The sequence below is a fragment of the Chiloscyllium plagiosum genome, unplaced genomic scaffold, assembly GCF_037043375.1.
Source record: "Chiloscyllium plagiosum isolate Xiang-an unplaced genomic scaffold, Cpla_swu_hap1 HiC_scaffold_1, whole genome shotgun sequence".
Lineage (NCBI taxonomy): Eukaryota > Metazoa > Chordata > Chondrichthyes > Orectolobiformes > Hemiscylliidae > Chiloscyllium > Chiloscyllium plagiosum.
Window position 1 is genome coordinate 39,084,826 of NW_028270139.1, and position 22,213 is coordinate 39,107,038.

A 22,213-nucleotide genomic window follows, 5' to 3' on the forward strand; every position below is an offset into this window, starting at 1 on the left:
TTTTTAATAAAGTTTCACACAAGTGAATGTTACTTAAGGTGGAAGCCCATGGAATTTGAGGGCAAATTACTGACATGGATAGGAAATAGAGAACTGGAATAATGAGCAAGTACTGAAATTTGCAGGAAGTCACTAGTGATATACTGTAAGGATGTATGCTGGGGTCTCAGTCATTCACAATGTTCATTAACAATTTTGATCATGACCTGAAATGTCAAATATCCAAATTTGCTACTAATTCAAAATTGGTTGATAAGCAGGAGGCAGGGGGAACACAGCAAGCCAGGCAGCATCAGGAGAGACAGGCAGGGGGAACACAGCAAGCCAGGCAGCATCAGGAGAGACAGGCAGGTGGCTGGGAGAACACAGCAAACCAGGCAGCATCAGGAGAGACAGGCAGGAGGCTGGGGGAACACAGCAAGGCAGGAGGCTGGGGGAACACAGCAAGCCAGGCAGCATCAGGAAGTGGATCAGTCAACGTATCGGATATACAAAATTGGGCAGCATTGTAGACCAAAGCATTAAGTTACAACAGTATGTTGATAGATAAAGAAAACGAGCAAAGCTGTGGCAGATGGATGGAGTATAAGCAAGAATGAGGTTATTCATTTCGGACCAAAAAAATGATAAATCAGGATTTTCTTTTTTAAGAAGGTACGTGTTAAATACAGTGGATGTCCAATGAGATTTGGGGGTTTGGTGCATAGCTTATTTTAACAAAAAAGCTGCAGTGAGGTGCAGAAAATAGTCAAGGTGGCTAATGGAATGCTGGCCTGTAGATATTAAGAGCTGGAGTATAAAGATGCAGAAGTTATGCTGTAGTTTTACAAACCCTCAATGGATTCCACTTAAGAGTACTTTCAGCAGACATGGGCACCACACCTTGGTCAGGATATTTTGGCCTTGGAGGGCGTTCGGGGTTAAATTATGAGGAGAAATTAGACAAATTCACCCTTTATATTCTAGAATTTTGAAGATCCAGGCGTGATCTAATAGAGGTTTTCTGAATATTAGCAAGAAAAGATAGTGCAGATAAAGTATTTCCACTGGTTTGAAGAATCTAGAACTGGGGGCATGGTCTAAGAACTAGGGCCGGGCCATTCAGGAGAGATGTTAGAAAGCACTTCTGCATACAAAGATTTGTGGAGGTTTGGAACTGTCTTCCTCAAATGGCAGCTGATGCTAATTCAATTGTTAAATTTGAAATCTGAGGTAGATGAATTTTTATTGAGCAAGAGTATCAAGGGATATGGTCCCAAGGCAGGCATATGGATTAACCATAATCCTATCAAGTGGCAGAGCAGACTTGAGGGCCCAATTGGCCTACCCCTGATCCTATGTTCCTGTGACTCCTTTATTTTATTCAATATTCCACATTGTACAAGATGCGTTTTGCTGTAAATTGAATTGTTTTGGCAATGCAACCCAGCACTTTTGTTCTGGTTCTCAGTTGGTGACACTAGTCAAAAACCTAGAGATAACTAGATACTGTAACACCAGGATCTTCAATTGATTTCAGTTCTATACCGTTGAGGGAGTTGGTCCTGCATGTGTGCAGAACGCTACTTTTATCCAAATTCAATGTTGCTATCCAAACATAGGTCCTCAACACTACAAGATGCCTCAGCAGAGATTTATTCACAATTTTTATTTCTAGAAGCAGTGTAAAATGTCGCCGATGCTGGTGACCATAGAGAGTATTTTTCCTGTGATTGAAATTAGACAAATTAATGGGTTTATAGTTCCTTTTTACTGAAACATCCAGTTTTTGAAAATTGGAATTATGTGAGTATTTCTCCAATCTCAACGACCAATCCCAGACGATAAAGATATGAGTGAAGCAAGTATTTCATCTCTCCCCTAATAGGTAGGTACGTGGACTAAAAGACATTTATTTTGAGGCTCTGAATCTGATCGAAGATCCTCAATTTTTTTTAAACAGATTTCAAATTAGCAGTGCAGTTCATTGCTAATTATTGAACATTGCCCACCAGAATTTATACTGATGCAAAGGAATTCATTTCAGACTTCTGCAGTGCTCTGTGATCTGTCCTGAGCAATTCTTCAACAGCTCTATGCAATTGTACACCTGCTGTCAAAACTTGAATGACGTCTTTACCATATGAAGGTCTTGATGCTATTCAGGCCTAAACTGAGATCACTTCCTTTGCAGCATTTAATAATGCTGGTTTTTAAAGACCTTGTCCCACATCAGACCCTGGCATTTTCTAAACCCTGGTACATTGTGGAATTGCTAATTGTGACTCGTGATACAGTGAACAATCCAGATCAAGTACAACACTATTAGACCAAAGACATCGTTAAAGGCGGACTTCGTGAACTGTAATCGTTTACCAGGAATGATCTCCATTCGAAACATTTGTCATGCACGTGTAACATTTTTTAACTTAGGCATGGCATTGTAGATTTTATGACCGTTCCCATAATATTGAAGTAGTCTTGAACTGGGCATATAGAAAGCAAATGTTATGACTGTTACCAGTATTTTTTTGTGCTCAGTTCTGTATTTCATTATGTATATTGAGTTTGTGAACCCAGTTCACTTTCTGCTCTGTGCTGATCTCAGCTGGCATATTAACGGCAGGGCTATATTTTGCCTTCATGTCTACTAGCTTTTTTTAAACCACAATGATTACTAAAATAACAGTTGATTAAAAAAGAAATACTTTCACTTAACTAAAACAAATTATTTCATATCTAGGACTAATTAAAATGTATAAATGGGTAAAATTAACAAATGGAAATTGCTTTGTGATTAAACTTACTAAATGTGCTTTACACTAATCCTGAACATGATTGCTAAGAGAAACCACAGTTTTAAGAGTAGTTTAATTATTCTAGATTACTATTAATGCACTGAATGGTCATAATATCTTGTTATTCCACAGAGCTTCCTTGATTTCTCAGAGGGATGAAGCAATATCAAGACATTCCAATGGCGGATTAAACAACTTGACAGAATCTGAGAATTCTTCTGGCTCTGATTCAGAGACTGAAAGTAGCTCCAGTGACAGTGAAGGGACATCAAGAGCTCCAACACCTGAGGTGTGTGTGTGACAGTTAAAGTTGCAAAATGAACATTTAGACTTGGAGTCTATGTCGTCCTCTCCAGACCAAATTTGATTGTGAGTGACTGCAAGAAGGAAAGAGTGACTCCTTGTTGAAGACAGTTACCTGCCCTGAACCATAGCAGTTTGATTTTGCAGTAGAAGAATTGCATCTTGCCCACTGGAGTCCAATCACCGCACTGGAATTACTTGCAGCAGCGGGGGGAGGGGACAGGTGCCAAAATGGAAAGTGATCCCTTGCAGAATATTCAATTTTATTTCTGATGCTTAATTTTCAGAATTCGGCTTTTTACATCTCCTCTTTAGAATTTGCTTTTAATTTTAAAATGGATGCTGTTTCATGCAGTACATTTTCCAGCTTGAACCAGTTCATTTGCTTAATTTGTATGCAAAACGGTCATCTTTTCACATCTGAGAGCATCAATCTTTGACGTAGAAAGTGACCTTTGCAAAGAGTGCTGACTGAATTTTGCAACCTGAGAATATGGAGACAGTTTGCAATCGAGTGCTTTGTGCCTGTTGAACCGTTCAGTTAGCTCATGGCTATCTGTGTTTTAATTTCTGTTTTCTCACCTTGTTTCCATGAACTTCAGTACAGTTGTATAGCAATATAGTACCTGAATTTGTGAAATAAGAATGGTGTTGAAAAGATGGATGTAGTTGGCAAATGTCGTCTTATGTCCAAGAACCTAGGTTATTTATGTGGAAGCCTTGCTGATGGAGACTGAAATGATGATTGGACTTTCTTTTCTGATTTTTGTATTTCTTTCAGTCAAGTTTAAAATATCCTTTTAAGGATCATGGAGTCATGGACATGTGCAGCATAGAAACAGACCAGATATCCTAAATTAATCTAGTCCCATTTGCCAGCACTTGGCCCATATCCTTCTAAACCTTTCCTATTTATATATCCACCCAGATGCCTTTTAAATATTGTAATTGTACACCAGCCTCCACCACTTCCTCTGGCAGCTCATTCCATACACACACTACCCACTGTGTGGAAAAAGTTGCCCCTTAGGTCCCTTTTAAATCTTTCCCCTCTCACCCTAAATCTCTGCCCTCTAGTTCTGGGCTCCCCCAACCCAGGGAAAAAAACCTTGTCTATTTACCCCTGAAATTATTTTAACGATCTCAAGGTTAAAGAATCTGAGATAAATTCCTTCATTCTGCCTCTGTTTTCACGTGTATTTCTAGTTCATTTTTGGAATTGCTTCTGTCTAAAATGCATAAGCATGCATGATTTTATCAAGGCAATTAAGTTTTGTGACTTTAAAAAAAAAAATGGCTGTAACAAATTAAACACCAGAGGACAAGCCATTGTTGATGCAAATATCTGTTAGTACATAAATAATAAAATAGATTTGGTTTTGAAAGTGTTCTAATATTTCCTTAGTATAATTATTAAATGGTGGCTGAAGCTGCATCTAGTGCCCCTAAAAGTTGTGCTATATTTATAGTAAAAAACAGGAGCAGAATGATTAATCTGGTAAGCTTCTATAAGTAGGGCATTGCTCTCATCTTTGTGCACTGATTCACATCATTTTCTTTAATGCTGTAGAAATCATTTTCTCTTTTACCATTTTGAAATGTATTTTCTTCCATGTTTCACTTCCAACTTCCAACAGCCAGTTCTGTGTTGGCATTAAGAAACCATATACAGAGGGACCTCAGTTATCCGAAGGACACCGGCAGGGAGTATTTCGTTCGGTTAATCGAATGCTGGATAATATAGTTTAACCAGAGTTAAATCACACAACACCAGGTTATAGTCCGACAGGTTTAATTGGAAGTACTAGCTTTCGGAGCGTCACTCCTTCATCAGGTGGTTGCGCACCTGATGAAGGAGCAGTGCTCTGAAAGCTAGTGCTTCCAATTAAACCTGTCGGACTATAACCTGGTGTTGTGTGATTTTTAAAATTTGTACACCCCAGTCCAACACCGGCTTCTCCAAATCATAGTTTAGCCAAGCATCGGGACTTGCGATCTTGCCGGATAATTGAATGCCGGATAATTGAATGCCGGATAATTGAGGTTCCTCTGTAATGTACACCCAAAAGAATGACAGCCAAAATTCTCAAACTCTAATCTATTTACTTGAATTGAAAATGGGCACTTGTGGGCAATCCACCCACTACAGCCTGTATTTGCTTTGAGGTTCTGGTACAACATGGGATATGAAAGTACTAACTTAATTCAGTAAAATTTTGTAACTGTTACAAGTTGAATAGGGATCTTGGAGTTTCTTCTAATATCTGTAGTTGTTAGTCATACATATTGCACTTTTATTTATTTACATATTTGTCTTGTCAATTGGTTTATAGCCTGATCCTTCACCAGCAAATAAATGGCAACTTAATAATTGGATAAATCCAGGCCAACCTGCAATGTCTACTGACAGCCACAGTGAGTTAATGAATGGGCACAATTTTCAAGACAGCCAGACATCTGAAGCAAAGGACGGCCATGATTGTAATGGCTCTAGCCGAGAGAAAACCGCGCAAGAAATACCTTGGAACAAAAGTGAGTGGCAGAACTCCCCTGCTGCGCATGATGGCAGCACTCGGCAGCAAGCTGTCAGTAAAAACCAACCCAGCAAATCTGTTAAAACTCTTGTGCCTGAAGCAAACGGAGGAATTAAAGCTGAAAATGAACCTTGCACACACGGTGATAAAGACCAAACTTCCACAGGGCAGGCCAAAGTGAAAATAAAAGATGGGCAGCGGTCGAGTGAGAAAAGGCAATCTGACCCCTCGGCCAAGGTTTCGTCTGAAAAGAAAAAGCACAAGGGTCCTGGCCAGAATTGTTTCAAATCCAAGCAAATAATAAATAGAGACTCTTTGTCCACAGATCAAGATTCCAGCAAAGGTGAGCCACCTTTGTGTTGTAGTCTGCTTCCTGCAGCCCTTTCACCTCAGAAGCAGGAATGTGATGAAAATGGAGTTAACATCAGTAAACCAGTCAGGGAGGAAAGCAGGACTACCTTCCCTAAGTGCACTGCTGAGGTCAGGAGTGCAAACAAGTCCAACGTCAACAAATCTGTCACTAAAGCCAAAGAGGTAAACAGGACTACCTTGCTCCATCCTGCACATGAGGTTAGGGAAGAAATACGGACCAGCATTGCGAAACCTGACTGTCAGGTTCGGGAGGAAACCTACACCAATATTAATAAACCTGCTGGTAAGGTCAAAGAAGAAAACCGCAGTAGTACCAGCAAAGCCATTACAAAGGAAAATAGGACTAAACCGAGTAAACCAGCCAACCAGGCAAATGACAAAATTCTCTCAGATCAGATTTTGCCTATCAGGAATGTTGAGGATTTGCAGTCATCGACAAAAGACAGTAAAGTTCACTGTTCGTTAATTGTAAAAATTGATTTAAGTTTGTTGTCAAGAATCCCATCATTGCCTGGCAAAGAGAGTGAACAACCCAGGAACCGTGTTATGAAATGTACTGGCCAGGAACATCAGGAACAATTGAAGGAGAGCAAAGAAAGTTCATCCAGCAAGATCAAGAGAAAGCATCCGGTGAGTAGTTGTTCTTTTTCTTGCTGTTCCCTTTTCACTTACACTCTTTGCCCAGACATGATCGGCTGATAAATTGTTGGCAAAAGTCATTTGTGGCAGGAAAGAGCAAGTAGTATTGCTGAGAGGATTTTTGTGTTGCTATCGAATGTCCTTATGGTTTTAAGGGGGCTTATTTACCTTCTCATTTTCATGCTAAATTGGGGTGTAAATGTGGGTGAGCCTTTTCATGAACCTTTTGAATTTAATTGCAACACTAAAGTTGACGCAAACACTTTGCCTTTGTGCTGCAGTGGAGTCAGCTTGAGTGCTATTGCTTATTATGCCAAGTAAGGTTGGAGTGCAGGGAGTAACCACAGGCTGCTAAGGTGATTCTTCACAGCAATAAGTGATTATTAATTTAATGCCTCCGAGTCTTCAAAGAAGAAACAAATGGATCAAATGCACTTTATCCAGGACAACAGCTATAGAATATGCACTGAAAACATAATGTTTCCAGCATAAAGCAGTGATTTCATTGGTTAGCTATGTTTTCATCTGTGTTAGGAGATGCAATTTCCATTTAAATTTGCAAAACTGGAATTGTATTGCCTAACGCTTATGATATATAAGTTTCTGATCTGTAACAGACCTTGGCCCCAAACCAAGGTAAATAGAGAGAACCAGAGAGGTTATAGTCATTATTTTGAGTATTGCACTCCTGGCACCGTGAATTCAAAGTAAAAGTGCTTTGACATTTCTTGTCTTTTGTTGCAAAATACAGAAGATTCTCTCTTTGCAAAAGTGGAATGAGGTCATTTCCTTTACGATCGATGTGTAAAGTAAACCCAAATTGTTTTTACTCTGTTGGGGAGCCTTGGAAGCCTCTCAACCAAAGGAACCCAATGCATGTCATAAACGTTGATGTAATTTTATAGAGAGCATATATGTGAATTTTAGGTGCTCTTTCTATCTGTTCTCTGCCATCTCATTTTTTTCTCTATAACTGTGTGGGTGAAGCTTTAGGTTGTCTGTTTTTCCGTAAAATTTGCAATCCATGCAAAGTGTGGAGCTCTATCTACATGAATCGGCAACCAAACACTGACTTTTTGTTCAAGAGAAAAGTTTGGCTTTTGTCAACTGCTTAAAATGGGAAGGATATATTTAAGATGTTTTATCAGATGTGCTTTGGGAGTTGATGGCCTTGTGGTATTATTGGTGGACTGTTAATCCAGAGACCCAGGTGATGTTCTGGGGACCTGGGTTCAAATCTCACCATGGCAGATGACAGAATTTGAATTCTGTTTTAAAAGAAAATCTGGAATTAAGAGTCCAGTGATCATGAATCCATTGTCAATTGTCCGAAAAACCCATCCGGTTCAGTAATGTCCTTTTTAGAGAAAGCAGCTCCCATCCTTACCAGGTCTGGCCTACAGTGATGTAGTTGACTCTCAGCTGCTTCTGGGCATTTAGGGATGGGCAAAAAATACTGGTTGGCCAGTGACATCCGCATCCCATGAATGAATTAACAAATATGTATATATCTGCAGTGGATCTATAAGGAACATAGCATTAGTATTCCAAAGGCATTGCCAAGGTCTGTGAATGTAGCCCAATGCTTCCTGCACCTTTGCTAATGCTTGCTTGCTTCAATATTGGTGGGAGCAAGTCCAGAAGTGGTTTAGAAGCATCGTTCCATCGTTCCATTTGCTTCCATCATTCTCATGGCAGTAAGTTCCAGGTTATAGGGTCATTGGACAGTCAACTAATGGAAGCAGCTTTTCTTTATCTGCCCTTTCTAAACCACTCTATCTTAAATGCCTCCATCAAATCTCCCCAGCTTTTCTCATCTAAGATTGTTGCTAGAATCATCCATTCATGAAACCATTCTGAGAAATGTCTTTGGTGCCCAGTTATGGATCCTTGTCATACCTCCTAAACTCTGGCAACCACATTTGGATGTACTGTTCTGGAAGCTGCTTAGCCAGAGCTTCATAAAGGTTTAAACATTACTTTGTTGTTTTTGTACTTAATGCCTCCCAATGAAGCCCAGGATTCCATCTGTCACTTTCAAAGATTACAGACGGAACCCCAACCCCTATACCATCTGTCCCTACACACATTTTAGAACTATGCCATTGTCTAGATTGGCTCTCCCTATCCTTTCTGCCAAAGTGCATCATCTCTCTCACTGCTTTGTGTAAAATTTCATTGGCAACTTGTCTGCCCAACTATTGGCCTATCCTGTGTCTTTTTACAGTTTGGTATTGTGTTCAGATTTGCCCCTCCAAGTTTGGTTGGAAGTTATTGAAGTTTTGCTCAGTGTTCCAAAATCTAAGTCATTAATTTATACCAAATGAAAGTGCAGGTCCTCGCACTGACCCATAGTCGCCATAATGATGTTGTCCAGTCTGAAAAATAGCTATTTACAATGATTATCTGCTTCCTATCCTAAAGCTGCTTTTTATTCAAGCTGATATTGATCCTTCTCTTCAGCAAGCCTCAAATTTGTTCACAGTTTTCTATGTGGTACTCTGTCAAATGCTTTCTTAAAATCAACATAGACAACATCCATTATTTTCCACTTATCAAACCTCTGTTATTTCAGCAAACTATTCAATTGAATGAATCAACTGCGATCTGTCTTTTAGAAACTGGTGCTAATTGTTAATTCAAGCCACTCTGCCCGGTGATTTGCTGTTCCTGAATCATTACATATCACCAGCGATTAACAGTGGGCCTCTGATAACTCTCGAACCCACCTGGGGTAAGGGTGTCACACTTGCGGCTGTCCAATTCTCTGCACTGCCTGTATCTCACACTTTTACCCGTTGATTTTCACCTCTCCATTTCTTCTCCCATCTGCACTCCTGTTAGCACCATAAACCTCATTATCATGGCAGTGCTGGAGGTATTTGGGAGGAATCAACAGCCATTTATTTCTACTAAACAAAAGTGTATAGCAGGAGTAAAGCTCTTGCCCCTCCTTACCTGCACATGGTCACTTGTCTAATACCTATAATTTAGATATTGCACTGGGGTATGCACTTTACATTATTATATTATTCCACTAGTTAAAGAATTATATGTTCGTGCATTTCTATACATATGGGTGCAAAGTGCCACATCACTTACTACCACACAACAATCTGGACATCAAAATAACAATGGATTTGCCCACAACAAACTCAAATCCAGAAATATATTTCATGAAGCTGCAGTATTTCTGGGCATCACAACATAAAACTACTGGAACTGTCTTGAGTATTGAATTTAATGTCTTCTATCCTTTTTAATTTTTTAATACATTTCTAGTTGAAAATGTTTTCTGTTGGAAAACTGATTTTTTTTATATAGCACAACATTTTATTTATATATATATATATAAAATATATAAAAAAAATTTAAAAATGTTGTGCGATTCCTCCCCCTTTCCTGTATTCCTGACAAAAAGACCTGTGTGGTTGCTTCTTTTTGGATGTGTGCTTGCGTGTACTTGTATATCCCTCTTAAATGTTACTGTTGAATCCATTTTTGACCACCCTTTCATGTGATGTATCCCAGATTATCTTTACTTGCCAAGCTTTTTGTTTTAGAAACCATTTTTTCTCTTCCCCATCGCATCCCCCATTCCCTGTACCTATTCCCACCCCAGGTTTAACACTGAACCAAAGATTAGATTTAGATTAGGTTGGTCAAAGTGCTGGTGTTTATTGGAAGAGGGGGAGAGAGCAGAGGGTGAAGGGAGCACTTCCAAAGAGCTGAGGACCAAATGTTAATGGTGAGGTGAAGACAGCGTGTGCAAGGTTTGAAGGAATGCAATATTCTCACCAAGTTAGTGGGCAGAAGGAATTTGAATTGCAGAAAGGAAATTTTGAAGTCTTTGCTACACCTAGAGCTGATACATACATACTAGTACATTCAGGTTGAGTGGGATGTGTTGTGGCTTATAATATGGGCCCAAAGTTCTGAGTAAGTTTGGATTTACGTAAGCCTGGCCAGGACAGTGCTGCCACTGCAATAACTATGGAGCCAACAAAAACATTATTGGAAATTTTAACAGCAGGTATACAAAGACTGGTAAAGTAATGGTGGTAAGAACGAGGGATGTTTGTGATGGAGTGGCGATGAGGTTGGAATCTCGCTTAACAGATGACGGTGGAATAGGGCTTCTGAGCCTGGGGCTTGTCTGCTTTTCTCTTCGTTCTTTTTCCTTTTTTTCTCTCCTTGTTTTTTTTTTCTTTACTGACATCTTGTTGAAGAGCTCGGTTGCTGCAAAGGTATCTGCAGCAACAAGTCAGCCCAGCGTGGACTCGTGGTGTCTGAGGCGAGTTTGGGTTCCCAATGGTAGCCGTACCCATGGAGGCGGCGGCAAAAGTGAATTTGGGAGATGTACGAGACCCTGTGGTACTGATGACATCTGCATTGGCAAGGGGGTGACAGTGGAGGCAAGGTGGCGCTGCTGAGTGGCAACTTCCCTTCCAGCGGCACAGCGAAGAGGATTCAAGCCAGGCCACCATGCCCATGACCCATGTCGGGGCACTTAATAAGAGCGACTGTAAAGTTGAACACTTTCTTTAAATTTTTTTTAAAAATTATTCTTTCTTTATATTCCATGTTTTGGTTTATTTTTGGTTTTAAGACAGTGCCAAGTGTGGCAACACTATACAAGATTTTTTGATGGATTTTGTAACAAATAAATCAAATCAAGCCACATCATTGGCTGACTGGGTCGCCAAGGTTGTGGAAGTTTGGTTCAGCCTGAGGCAGCAGCTGGAATGGGAGATGGAATTGATGGCTAAGACAGGAATTTAAGGCGAGAATGCAGACACTGGCTGTGGGTTGCCTAACGCTTAATTGGCAGAAAATTCTGGTCTAATGCAGATGATGAAATCAGCAACCATGTCATTTGTATATGCAACTTTGAGAAGTTGCAGTCATGTAAAAGCAATAATCATGATTCTAATCACAAGAGAAAACGATGCAGCCAACTGTAATGGTATTACTTTGTAATTGATTTAAATCGGCACAAAAATCAAACTTTAAAGGAAACCAATTGAACTGGTGGTCAGCATTCCTGTGGAATTTAGGTTCATATATTAGACTTCTACCTGATCACAGTTTTACTGAGATGAAATATAGGAATGAAAGCAGTAATCCTCTGCACTGCAACTGCCTTGCCCCCCCCATCTCTCTCAAAGGAATATTGTGGAGAGTTTTGTCGTTGCCTGCAGGCAGGGACCCAACCAAATTCTGAGAATACTTTCTCTGGCTGTTGGCCTATCGCAGTTCCTGCAGTGGACAATGCTCTGTGCAACAGGTAGTTCCTCCCCAGATGTCAAAAAGCCACACCAGGTAAGACTCCCTCATTGACTGTGAGACAGGTTGCTGAAGCAGTACTGTATTTCATGGTGACTTTTCCAACGTAGATGCAGTAAAGTACCCATGAAGTCTGCTCTTGCAGGTTTAGCATCCCTTTGGAAAGCATTGTCACGTTTTGGTTCAAAAGGTTGCTGTTGGGAAGTTTTTAAAAGAAGAACATTAAGGCAAACAAAGAAATTATGATATAGCAGGATCAAGTTAACCTACTAGCCATACAAGAATTCATTCTGCTTTTGCAGTTGTTTCTCTCTGTTTTGGTGAAACAATTCTGCAGTTGACTAGAGATATTTATGTTGCTATGATTGGCATGGAGTGTGTGAGAAGGCAAAGAAGAAAACGAGCACGATGGTGTAATTTTCTATTCCTGGAGAGACATTCCATTCTGATCATGTGGTGCAGACTCTAGCACTGCAATGAAGAGGCGATCATACTTGTCCAAGCTCTCAGATTCCAACCTTGCAGTTTGCTGAGATGTTGTCACGTGCTGAAACAGTCAAACTACCAGGCTGCTCTCCTGTGTTAAGTTGGAGATCTTTCCACTTTTATGACTATTGAGAGGGAAAATAATTCCTAGAATGAAGTTTAAATTTTGAATATTGACAATTTCATTTCCTTTCTATTCATTGATTGCAAAATTATCTGTTTCAGGTTGATGTGGTAACGAGTGAGAGCAAAAAGCCAAGGCTGAATAAAGAAAACAAGTCCTCTTCAAGCCATCAGGAATCCAGTCATAAGCGGTGTGTATCCGATATCTCAATGTCTAAAATTAGAGAGATACTCCATGTAACACATTTGAGTTCTCAACGGACACCTGTTGAACTCTGTGTTGCTGATTCACAAGCCATGGCTAAAAGTGCTTCGTCCTGCATGTGTATTTTGAATATATTTAGCACATAAATTTGCTGAACTGCAAATCACTTCTTTGTAGATCATAAGTGAATGTCTATACTTGAGACGTGAACAAATGTTGCATTTCTTTAAACCAAATTATGCTTCAATAAACATTGATCGCCTAGGTCTAGTATTATCCACTATGTCATCAAATATGTCTGTGGAGGATCTTGTATTATTAGGATCTTGATGTACAAGTATATTTAACTTCTTAAACTGGATATAAGTAAAATCATTATCAAATGTTTTTCACAGCCCTAAACTCAGCATGTTGTCTAAAATCAAAAAAAGAGGCATATATAATCTCGTTATCTCTTTCTTTCTCTCTCGTGCACATTCTCACTGTCTCTGTTCTCTCTCTGTCTCTCATGCACAACCTCTCTTTCATACACAATCTCACTATCTCTCTCTCTCAAGCACAATGTCTTCCGTATACTCTTTCACTAACTCACTCTCGTGCACTATTTCCTTCACTATCTCTTTCTCATAGACTCCTTTTTTTCTCTCATGCTGTCTTGCACAATCTAAAGTATGAGCTTGTGGATAAAGGGGTATGAGAGGAGGGTGGTATTAAGGTGTTGAGCTTGATGGTCAGCCATGATCATATTGAATGGCAAGGCAGACACAAGTCAAATGGCCTGCTCCTGCTCATATCCTCTGATCCTGAATACTATCTCCAGGTAACCTGACATTGGGTGGGAGAGAAAGCTCTGGGAATGACCAAAGAGGCTGTAAACAGATATGAGCAGGTTCACTAAGGGCAAGCAATTGGTGAATGGAGTATAATGTGGACAAATGTCCATTTTTAGCAGAGATTTACAGACTATCACTCAGTGACAGATTAAAATCCCTTTCCCTGTCCATTCCGCAATTCCAGACCCAGTGAGGTGGTGTTCCCGAGGGAGGGGAGTTTTCTGACTAGATATTATAACATTGCAATATGAAGGTGCTGAGTGTAAGAGTTATATTGTCTACTTTGCTGTCTATATCATGTGAATTATCTAAAACATTGGCACTTGGTATATACTGTGGTGAAATGTGACTCTCATTTGTAGGAAGAAGAGGGAAAAAAAGCAACAGTTGGGGTTAGAATGGTGAGAAATTATTAAACATTATTGTCCAGGGATTTAGGGTGATCTTACTCACAAATATAAGAAAGTTAGTATGATGGTAGTCCCAACAATGGGACGCCAGGTTGGTTTATATGTGGATTGAACTGCCAGAAGAAGTGGTAGACACGGGGGTTAAGTTACAATATTTAAAATTCTTTTGGACAGGTAAAAGAATGGGAAACTTTAGGGAGGCATATGGGCCAAATGCAGGGAAATGAGACTAGTTTGGGAAACTCCAGTGGACGAGTGGGAACAAAATATCTGTTTCCATGCTGTATGACTATGATTGAGTAAGACATCAAAATTCTCTTTTATCTTCTGTATGAAGAAGAGGTTTCAGTGGAACATTCTCTTTCTGTTTTATCCCTTTTTCCTTCCATTTCAGACTGGATATCCAATTCCACTAAAACTACAAGGTTGATAGAAAGAAGTTTTCTGTCTGCTGTCAGAACATGCTATAATTTAATCATGACCCTTAGACTCCTATTCTGTTGCTTTTAGAAAGTACTGCTGACTCCTTAAGTGTGCATTCTTCACTTTGCTGCTGAAGTACCTGGAAGATAACAAAATAATTATTATTTGATTTCAGAGTTCCCCAGTCTTCCTCTGAGAAGGAAAACCCATTTTTACTGCCACTTCCATCTCCTGCACAGAAACCAGCAAAGGTAGCCCACAAACAGCACAACAGTGCAATTAGTACTTCAAGCCAAGTCTCCACCATGAGTGCTCCTGATAGCAAGGATTGCAGCAGCAGGATTAACTCTTCTTCCAGATCATTATCCTCTAAGCACAAAAGAACTGAGGATAAACAGTCTGGGCACTTAAAAAGCAAGGTATGAATGCCAGCACTGCTTTATCTTTTCAGCTCAAAAATGAGAACTATCAAGTGGATTGTTGCATGTTCAGGCATATTGTTCAAATGCAGTCTTTAAATATTTAATGTGCGTTGTGCTTTATTGAACACCATAGTTGTTGGATGTAAGATTATTTCTGGATTTTGAAAGGTTGGTTTAGTTTGGCAATTCAAGCTGCTTAAAAGAAAAGCTGCCTTTCCTAATAAACTTCCCATGCTGTCCGCTCACTGATGCTCTGTTCGGATTTTGCCTGACTAACTTTTTCCTGTAATCCAGATACAGACTGAATGTCAAAGGAAATGTGAGAATATCTGCCCTCAATATCTAGGGAATACCTAAATGGCTACAGTTTTGCTGAGATTCAACGATAAAACCCTTCAGTGGCTGGATTGTATCCGACAAGAAGATAATTGCGATCTTCAGAAGCCAAAGATCAGGCTCCTGAACGTTGCTGCAGGAATTCCTCTGGCAGCGTTTCGGGACCAGTCCGCTTCAGTCCATCCCTCTGTCACGAGCATGATTAGATTAGATTACTTAGTGTGGAAACAGGCCCTTCGGCCCAACGAGTCCACACTGACCCTCCAAAGAGCAACCCGCCCAGACCCGTTCCCCAACACCTACCCCTTAACCTAACACTACGGGCAATTTAGCATGTCCAATTCACCTAACCTGCACATTTTTGGACTGTGGGAGGAAACCGGAGCACCCGAAGGAAACCCACGCCGACACAGGAAGAATGTGCAACTCCACACAGATAGTTGTCGGAGGCGGGAATTGAACCCAGGTCTCTGACACTGAGGCAGCAGTGCTAACCACTGTGCCACCGTGCCGTGATATTTCCACTGTATTCATGATTCCTCCAATAAGAAGGCTGTATAGAATCTTACAGTACAGATGGAGGCCATTAGGCCCATCATGTCTGACTCGGCTCCTGAAAGAATAGCCTGGGAAGTCCCTCTCTCCAGCCCCATATCTGTAACCCTCTAGACTTGTCACTTTCGAATATATATGCAGCCTTCTTTTCAAACCATGTAAGGAATCCGCCTCCTCCACTCTCCCAGGCAGCGCATTCCAAATCCTAACAACTGAGTAAGAGAGTTTTTCCTCCTGTCACTCCTAGCTCTCCCGCCGACACGCTTGGTCCTTTATCAGCCTATCAGGATTTGTGTCACACAAGTGCTACCTGATGGCCACCACAAGCAAGGCAAAAGCTAGACATTTCACATGCTCCTGAGCCATTACTGACCAGAAAATAGCTTTGCCATCCATTCTAATAAGTGCACTAGTGGCTGAGTATTCTGTGGAGAAGGACTCATTTCCAGGTCTTTCAAAACCTCAGTGTTGTACAACGATCAGGGCAGATGTGTGATGGAATATTTGCGCTTTGTTGGGATGGCTTCAGCTAGAACAGAACTCAATCTCACCACCCAAAAGAGAAAATGCTGGAAAATCTCAGCAGGTCTGGCAGCATCTGTAAGGAGAGAAAAGAGCTGACGTTTCGAGTCTAACTGTTTCGAGTTAGACTCGAAACGTCAGCTCTTTTCTCTCCTTACAGATGCTGCCAGACCTGCTGAGATTTTCCAGCATTTTCTCTTTTGGTTTCAGATTCCAGCATCCGCAGTAATTTGCTTTCAACCTCACCACCATCCAGAATAAAACAGTTTGCAAAATCTCTGTCCTGCCATTTGAGTTGAGTATACTGTCACAAGGATAAAAATGATCTGTTGGGTGCATCACGGCAGCTTTCTCACCAACGTTCCGCTGTGTTTTCCAGCATCTTTGACATTTTGGTTTCAGATTTGTAGCTTTCTATTGAATTATTGAGATGCGATTTGAAGGATTCATAGATCAATGTCTCAATAGTTTCCTTCATTTCCTTTTTCATTTGCTTTCAATGGACATTAGTTTTCATAAATAGCTGAGGATTTTAAGTGTTAATATAATGGCTAACTGTGTAATGCTACAGAAATAATGAGTAACTTTTGGCATTGTTACAGTGGTGTACACAGTTTCTTTTCTGCTGTTTACAACTTGCCCTTTCAAAAGCTGTGATAGGTGGTTGAAATGTTTTGAGGGGGAAGCAGGCTTGGTCAGATTTCTGACATCTTGCTCAAATAGTAGCTTTTTCACACTGTATGCCAAAATATACCAGCTGTGCTCATCCACTGCATAAATATACATTTTTCAGCAGTGGTCAGTGAAAAGCAATTGGCTTGAAAAGTTTATTTCTTCCCTCACTGTGGTGTACTGAAACCCTTTATAATGCTATCAGTACTATCTTCCTGAAAGTTACTAATTCAGGAAAAAATGTGGAATGAAATGTAGGACCTTGCTCATTTGAAAGTTCGGGCCATGTCATCAGGTACGCCTGTCCATTCAGCAAAGTTGAAGCTTGATGGATTCTTTTGTATACTTGTGGTATTCAAAGGGTTAAAACTAATATTTACAAAACTTTCTTATCCAAAGGTGTCTTGCCAAGGTACTGCCAGTAAAACCACTCCAGAGCAATCCCTCCCGAATGGAAATTCCAAACCCACAAGGCCTCTGCTCAAGTTTGATGACAAGTAATTCACTTTGATTTCACTCAGTGCTCTTCATAGCATCAAAATATGCTGTAAAATAGAACCCATGCTAACCTCTACCCACTTTTTCTGAAGGCAATATCCAGTAGAGTATCACTTACGAGAAGCCAAAAAAGTAAAGCACAAGGCTGACGTCATGGTAAGTTATTGGTAGTGACGTTATCAGAACTGTGGGGAAAAAAAACAGCTTTATCTTTTCAGAAGGCTTTGGTTAATTGGTTCTTGCTTGCATAATTTGCAATAATATGGGAGAAAGCCTGACTCTGAAGAGGTTACAAAATATTATGATTGTAGCTGACGGTAAGTTATTTTGTTGACCACAAGGTTCATTTCTGTAATTTGCTTACCTTGGTGGTTAGCCACTGAACATATTCAAACGAGGCTGTCCTAACACACTGACACAAGTTTATTACACAAGATAGAAAGGGAAACATGGGAAGAACTTGCCGCAAATAGCAAATATATTCAACTCTCTTTCTCAGTAATATCCTTCACAAGTGCTCACAGGCCTAGACCCAAGTGAAGTATCACTCCTCTTTCATTTCTTACTCAACTGATGAGATCATAAATGTTTCCTTTAAGTAGATTTCTGCACATTCACTGGATCTGATTCATTTCATCCCTCCCCAAGACACGCAGACACTGGCTAACTCGTTTTTTCTCACTTAACTCTTAAAAAGAAAGTTTTCTTTTCCCCTGTAGTTTTGATTACTTGAGGCTCCTTTGGAACTATCTTCTCACTAGAACCTGCTTCTGATCCTAGGAATCTCCATTTGTTTCTCTCTGGGTTGTAAAAGCTCATTTTAGTAAATACTTCCGAAGTCATCTCACCAGGTAGCTTCTCTAAAGTTGAAAAGTGTGCCGCTGGGGAAAGCACAGCAGGTCAGGGAGCATCCAAGAAGCAGGAGAGTCGATGTTTCGGGCATAAGCCTGTCATCAGGAATGTCTAGGTAGTTTGTCCAGTCAAAAACAAACAACTTGCTGGAGAATCTCAGCAGGCATGACTGCATCTGTGGAGAGAAATCAGAATTAATGTTTCAGAATTAATGTCCAGTGATCCTTCTTCAGAACTAATGGTATGTAGGAAAGAGTTTTTTTTTTGGCAGAACTTAGTGAGGAGAGGGGGATTAGAGACCAGAGAGAGAGAAAACAGTTGAATGAAGGAATTGATAATGGTCAGCCTAGGAAAGTGAATGGCTGTTACTGGGGTCTATCAGTGGCTAACAATGGGTAGTGTGTAATAGCAGACCATGTGATAACAAGGTCTGGTGTGTGGGGTTTGGGGTAAGGACATGGGCAAAGGTGCCTCAAGCCCTAAAGTTGGTGAACTCAATATTGAATCCAGAAGACTGTAGAGTTCCCAAGTGGAAATTGAGGGGCTGTTCTTCCAGCTTATGCTGAGCTGTGCTGGGGCACTGCAGTAAGCCTGAAACACAGACCCTGGTGAGAGAACAGGGTGGTGTGTTGAAGTGGCAAGCAACTGGAAGCCCAGGGTCTTTTCTGCAGACAGAACATAGTGTTCTGCGAAGCAATTACCCAGCCTACACTTCATTTCCGCAATGTGAAGGACACCACATTGTGAGCAGTGAATGCAGTACACTCGATTGTGTAAAGTGCTGCTTCACCTGGAAGGTGTGTTTGGGCCCTTGGATACTGAGGAGGGTGGAGGTAAATGGGCAGGTGCTACAACTTCTGCAGGGAAAAAGGGAAGGTGCTTTGGAGTTGGGAGGGTTGCTGTTGGAAATGGAAGAGGAGTTGGGACCAGAGTGTCCCAGGGGAATGGTCCTTGTGGAAAGCTGACAGGACAGGAGGGGAATGAGTGCTTGGGGTGGCATCCTGCTGAAGATGGTGGAAATGGAGGCTAATGATTCTCTGGATGTGGATGCTGGTGGAATGGTAGGTGAGGACAAGGGTGACCCAATTGCTGGTGTAGGAGGGAAGAGAGGGGGTGAAAGCAGAAGGGTGGGAGATAGGTTGGACCAACCTGACAGTTTACAGGGGAATCCTCAGTTGAGGACGCTAGAAGCCCAGTTGTCAAAGTTGGCAACGTCAGAACAGAGGCAACGGAGATGGGGGAGCTGGGAGATTGGAATAGAGTCCCTACAAGAAGCAGGGTGAGAATATATATTCAAGGTAGATGCGAGTCATTGATATTTTGTGGATATTGGTGGCTAGTCTATCCTCGGAAATAGAAACAGATGTCAAGGAAGGATAGAGAGAGAAGTCGGAGATGGACCAGGAGAAAGCAAGTGCGGGGTGGAAATTGGAAGCACAATTAATAAACTTTTCCAATCCCGAATGAGAGGGGGAAGCAGCACCGATGATATTATTGATATTCTGGAGAGAGAGTTGTGGGTAGGAGCCAGAATAGGACTGGAACAAGGAATTTTCCAGGTACCCCACAAAAAGACAGGTATAACTGGGGGCCATGTGGGTACCCCTAGCCACCCCTCTGACTGGAAGAACATGAGAGGATTTAAGAGAGATTGCTCAGAATGAGAATGAGCTTGGAGGGTGATGGTGGATGAGTACAGTTCAGGCTTTTTTCCCCAGGAAGGAGCTATTTTAGTCACTTAGATCTCATGATTCCTTGTAAGTGCAATTTTGACCCAGTGCTTAAAAGAATTGAAAATTCTCAGAATTGTAAACCAGAAACAAATTTACCAAAAGAATTTTGGATGCTATAAATCAGAAACAAAACCAGAAATTGCTGGAAAAGCTCACCAGGTCTGGCAGTATCTGTGAAGAGAAATCGGAGTTAACGTTTTGAGTTGAGTCACCCTTCCTCAGAACTATGAGGAGGCTTTACTTGACCCAAAGCATTAACTCCAATTTCTCTCCACAGATACTGCCAGACCTGCTGAGCTTTTCCAGCAATTTCTGGTTTTGTTTCAGAAACACATTTACCTTTGACTTTATAATCCTCTTTTCCAAATATGAACAATGCACAGTGGCTCAGTCGTTAGCACTGCTGCCTCACAGCGCCAGGGACTCAGGTTCGATTCCAACCTCTGGCGACTGTATGTGTGGAGTTTGCACATTCTCCCCGTGTCTGTGTGGGTTTCCTCCGGGTGCTCCGGTTTCCTCCCACAGTCCAAAAATATGCAGGTTAGGTGAATTGGCTGTAGTATTAGGTGCATTAGTCTGAGGGAAATGGATCTGGGTGGGGTACTCTTCGGAGGGTTGGTGTAGACTTGTTGGGCCGAAGGGCCTGTTTCCACATTGTAGGGAATCTAATAATAACCTTCATTACAAAAAAAACACACAATAATGATTGGTACATTGAGTTCATTCCTTATATCAATTATATAAACAGACTTCAGCATGGATATAAAGGAATTGTAAATGTGCACAATCAGTTCACTAGGATGTTACTGAGAATGGAGAGTATATTGCAAAAGGAGATTTGAGGAGTTTGATTTGTGAAGTAGAAGTATGAAGTTACATAATCTCTAGAGAGCCTCCAGCTGATATGTGGCTACGATATAACAATGGAATATTTGAAATATTTGCAAAATGAATTAAAGGATTGCAAAAAAATCCTGCAAATTAAACTGCAAACTGCTTTTGACTCAGGCTGTAATTTTTGTGTAAGGTAATTAGATGGTCACTTTAAAGAAGGACCACTAAAATTAATATGTATTCATGATAACTTTAAACTCGATGCAGAGAAAAACACCAGCACAACTGATGAGCCAGACTATCAATTTGTATCTTGATATTATAGAATTCTGGACACTTGTTGCTTCTTTCATGAATAAAGCCAACTATATGTGGCATTTACCTCACACCTTCTTTGAGTCATATAGCATGGAAACAGACCTTTCAGTCCAATTAGTCCATGCTGAACATAATCCCAAACTAAACTAGTCCCACCTGCCTGCTCCTGGCCCATATCCCTCCAAACGTCCTATTCATGTCTGTCCAAATGTATTTAAAACATTATAATTGTACCCACATCCGCCAATTTCTCAGGAAGCTCATTCCAGAGGAACCACTCTCTGTTTTTTAAAAAAAATTGCCTCTGGTATCTTTTCTAAATCTCTCTCTCGCCTTAAAAATGTGCCACCTAATTTTGAATTGACCCCATCCTAGGGAAAAGGCACCCACCATTAATTCTATCTATACATCTCAATATTTTATAAACTTCTATCAGATTGCCTCTTAATCCCCCATGTTCAGTGGAAAAAGTCCCAGCCTATCTCGCCATTCTTTACATCTCAGATCTTCCGTACCCAGCAACATTCTGGTAAATCTCTTCTCAACCCACTCCAGCTTAATAATGAATTTAAAAATGGAAAATGAATACCCAAACAGGAGATTAGTTGAATTGGCCAGATTAGATTACTTAGTGTGGAAACAGGCCCTTTGGCCCAACAAGTCCTCACTGACCTGCCGAAGCGCAACCCACCCAGACCCATTCCCCTACATTTACCCCTTCACCTAACACTACAGGCAATTTAGCGTGGCCAATTCACCTAACCTGCACATTTTTGGACTGTGGGAGGAAACCGGAGGAAACCCACGCAGACACGGGGAGAATGTGCAAACTCCATACAGACAGTCGCCTGAGGCGGGAATTGAACCTGGGTCTCTGGCGCTGTGAGGCAGCAGTGCTAACCACTGTGCCACCGTGCCGCTCATGGGTCTATAAGTATCTTGAAGCTTTGAGATGGAGTACAGGCAAGCTATTTTAAATAATTGGGTGAGAATTTCTAAACTTGGATACATTTTGTGGGGGGGAAACAAAGAGTAAGCGTGACTGAGGTAATGGAGAAACCTAACCAGGTGCACAATAAA

General features: G+C 40.9%; 1 protein-coding gene across 4 annotated transcripts in view; it reads left to right on the top strand.

The window, feature by feature from the left end:
• Positions 1 to 22,213, top strand: part of LOC122552813 (AF4/FMR2 family member 1-like) — a 167,164-nt gene that overhangs the window by 128,438 nt on the left and 16,513 nt on the right. For all 4 annotated transcript variants that reach the window (XM_043695804.2, XM_087985951.1, XM_087985945.1 and 1 more), the window contains 6 exons: positions 2,910 to 3,066; positions 5,414 to 6,616; positions 12,623 to 12,711; positions 14,567 to 14,810; positions 17,298 to 17,395; positions 17,489 to 17,552. In XM_043695804.2, the coding sequence (XP_043551739.2) occupies positions 2,910 to 3,066; positions 5,414 to 6,616; positions 12,623 to 12,711; positions 14,567 to 14,810; positions 17,298 to 17,395; positions 17,489 to 17,552 (1,855 nt within the window). The remainder of the gene's footprint in view (positions 1 to 2,909; positions 3,067 to 5,413; positions 6,617 to 12,622; positions 12,712 to 14,566; positions 14,811 to 17,297; positions 17,396 to 17,488; positions 17,553 to 22,213) is intronic.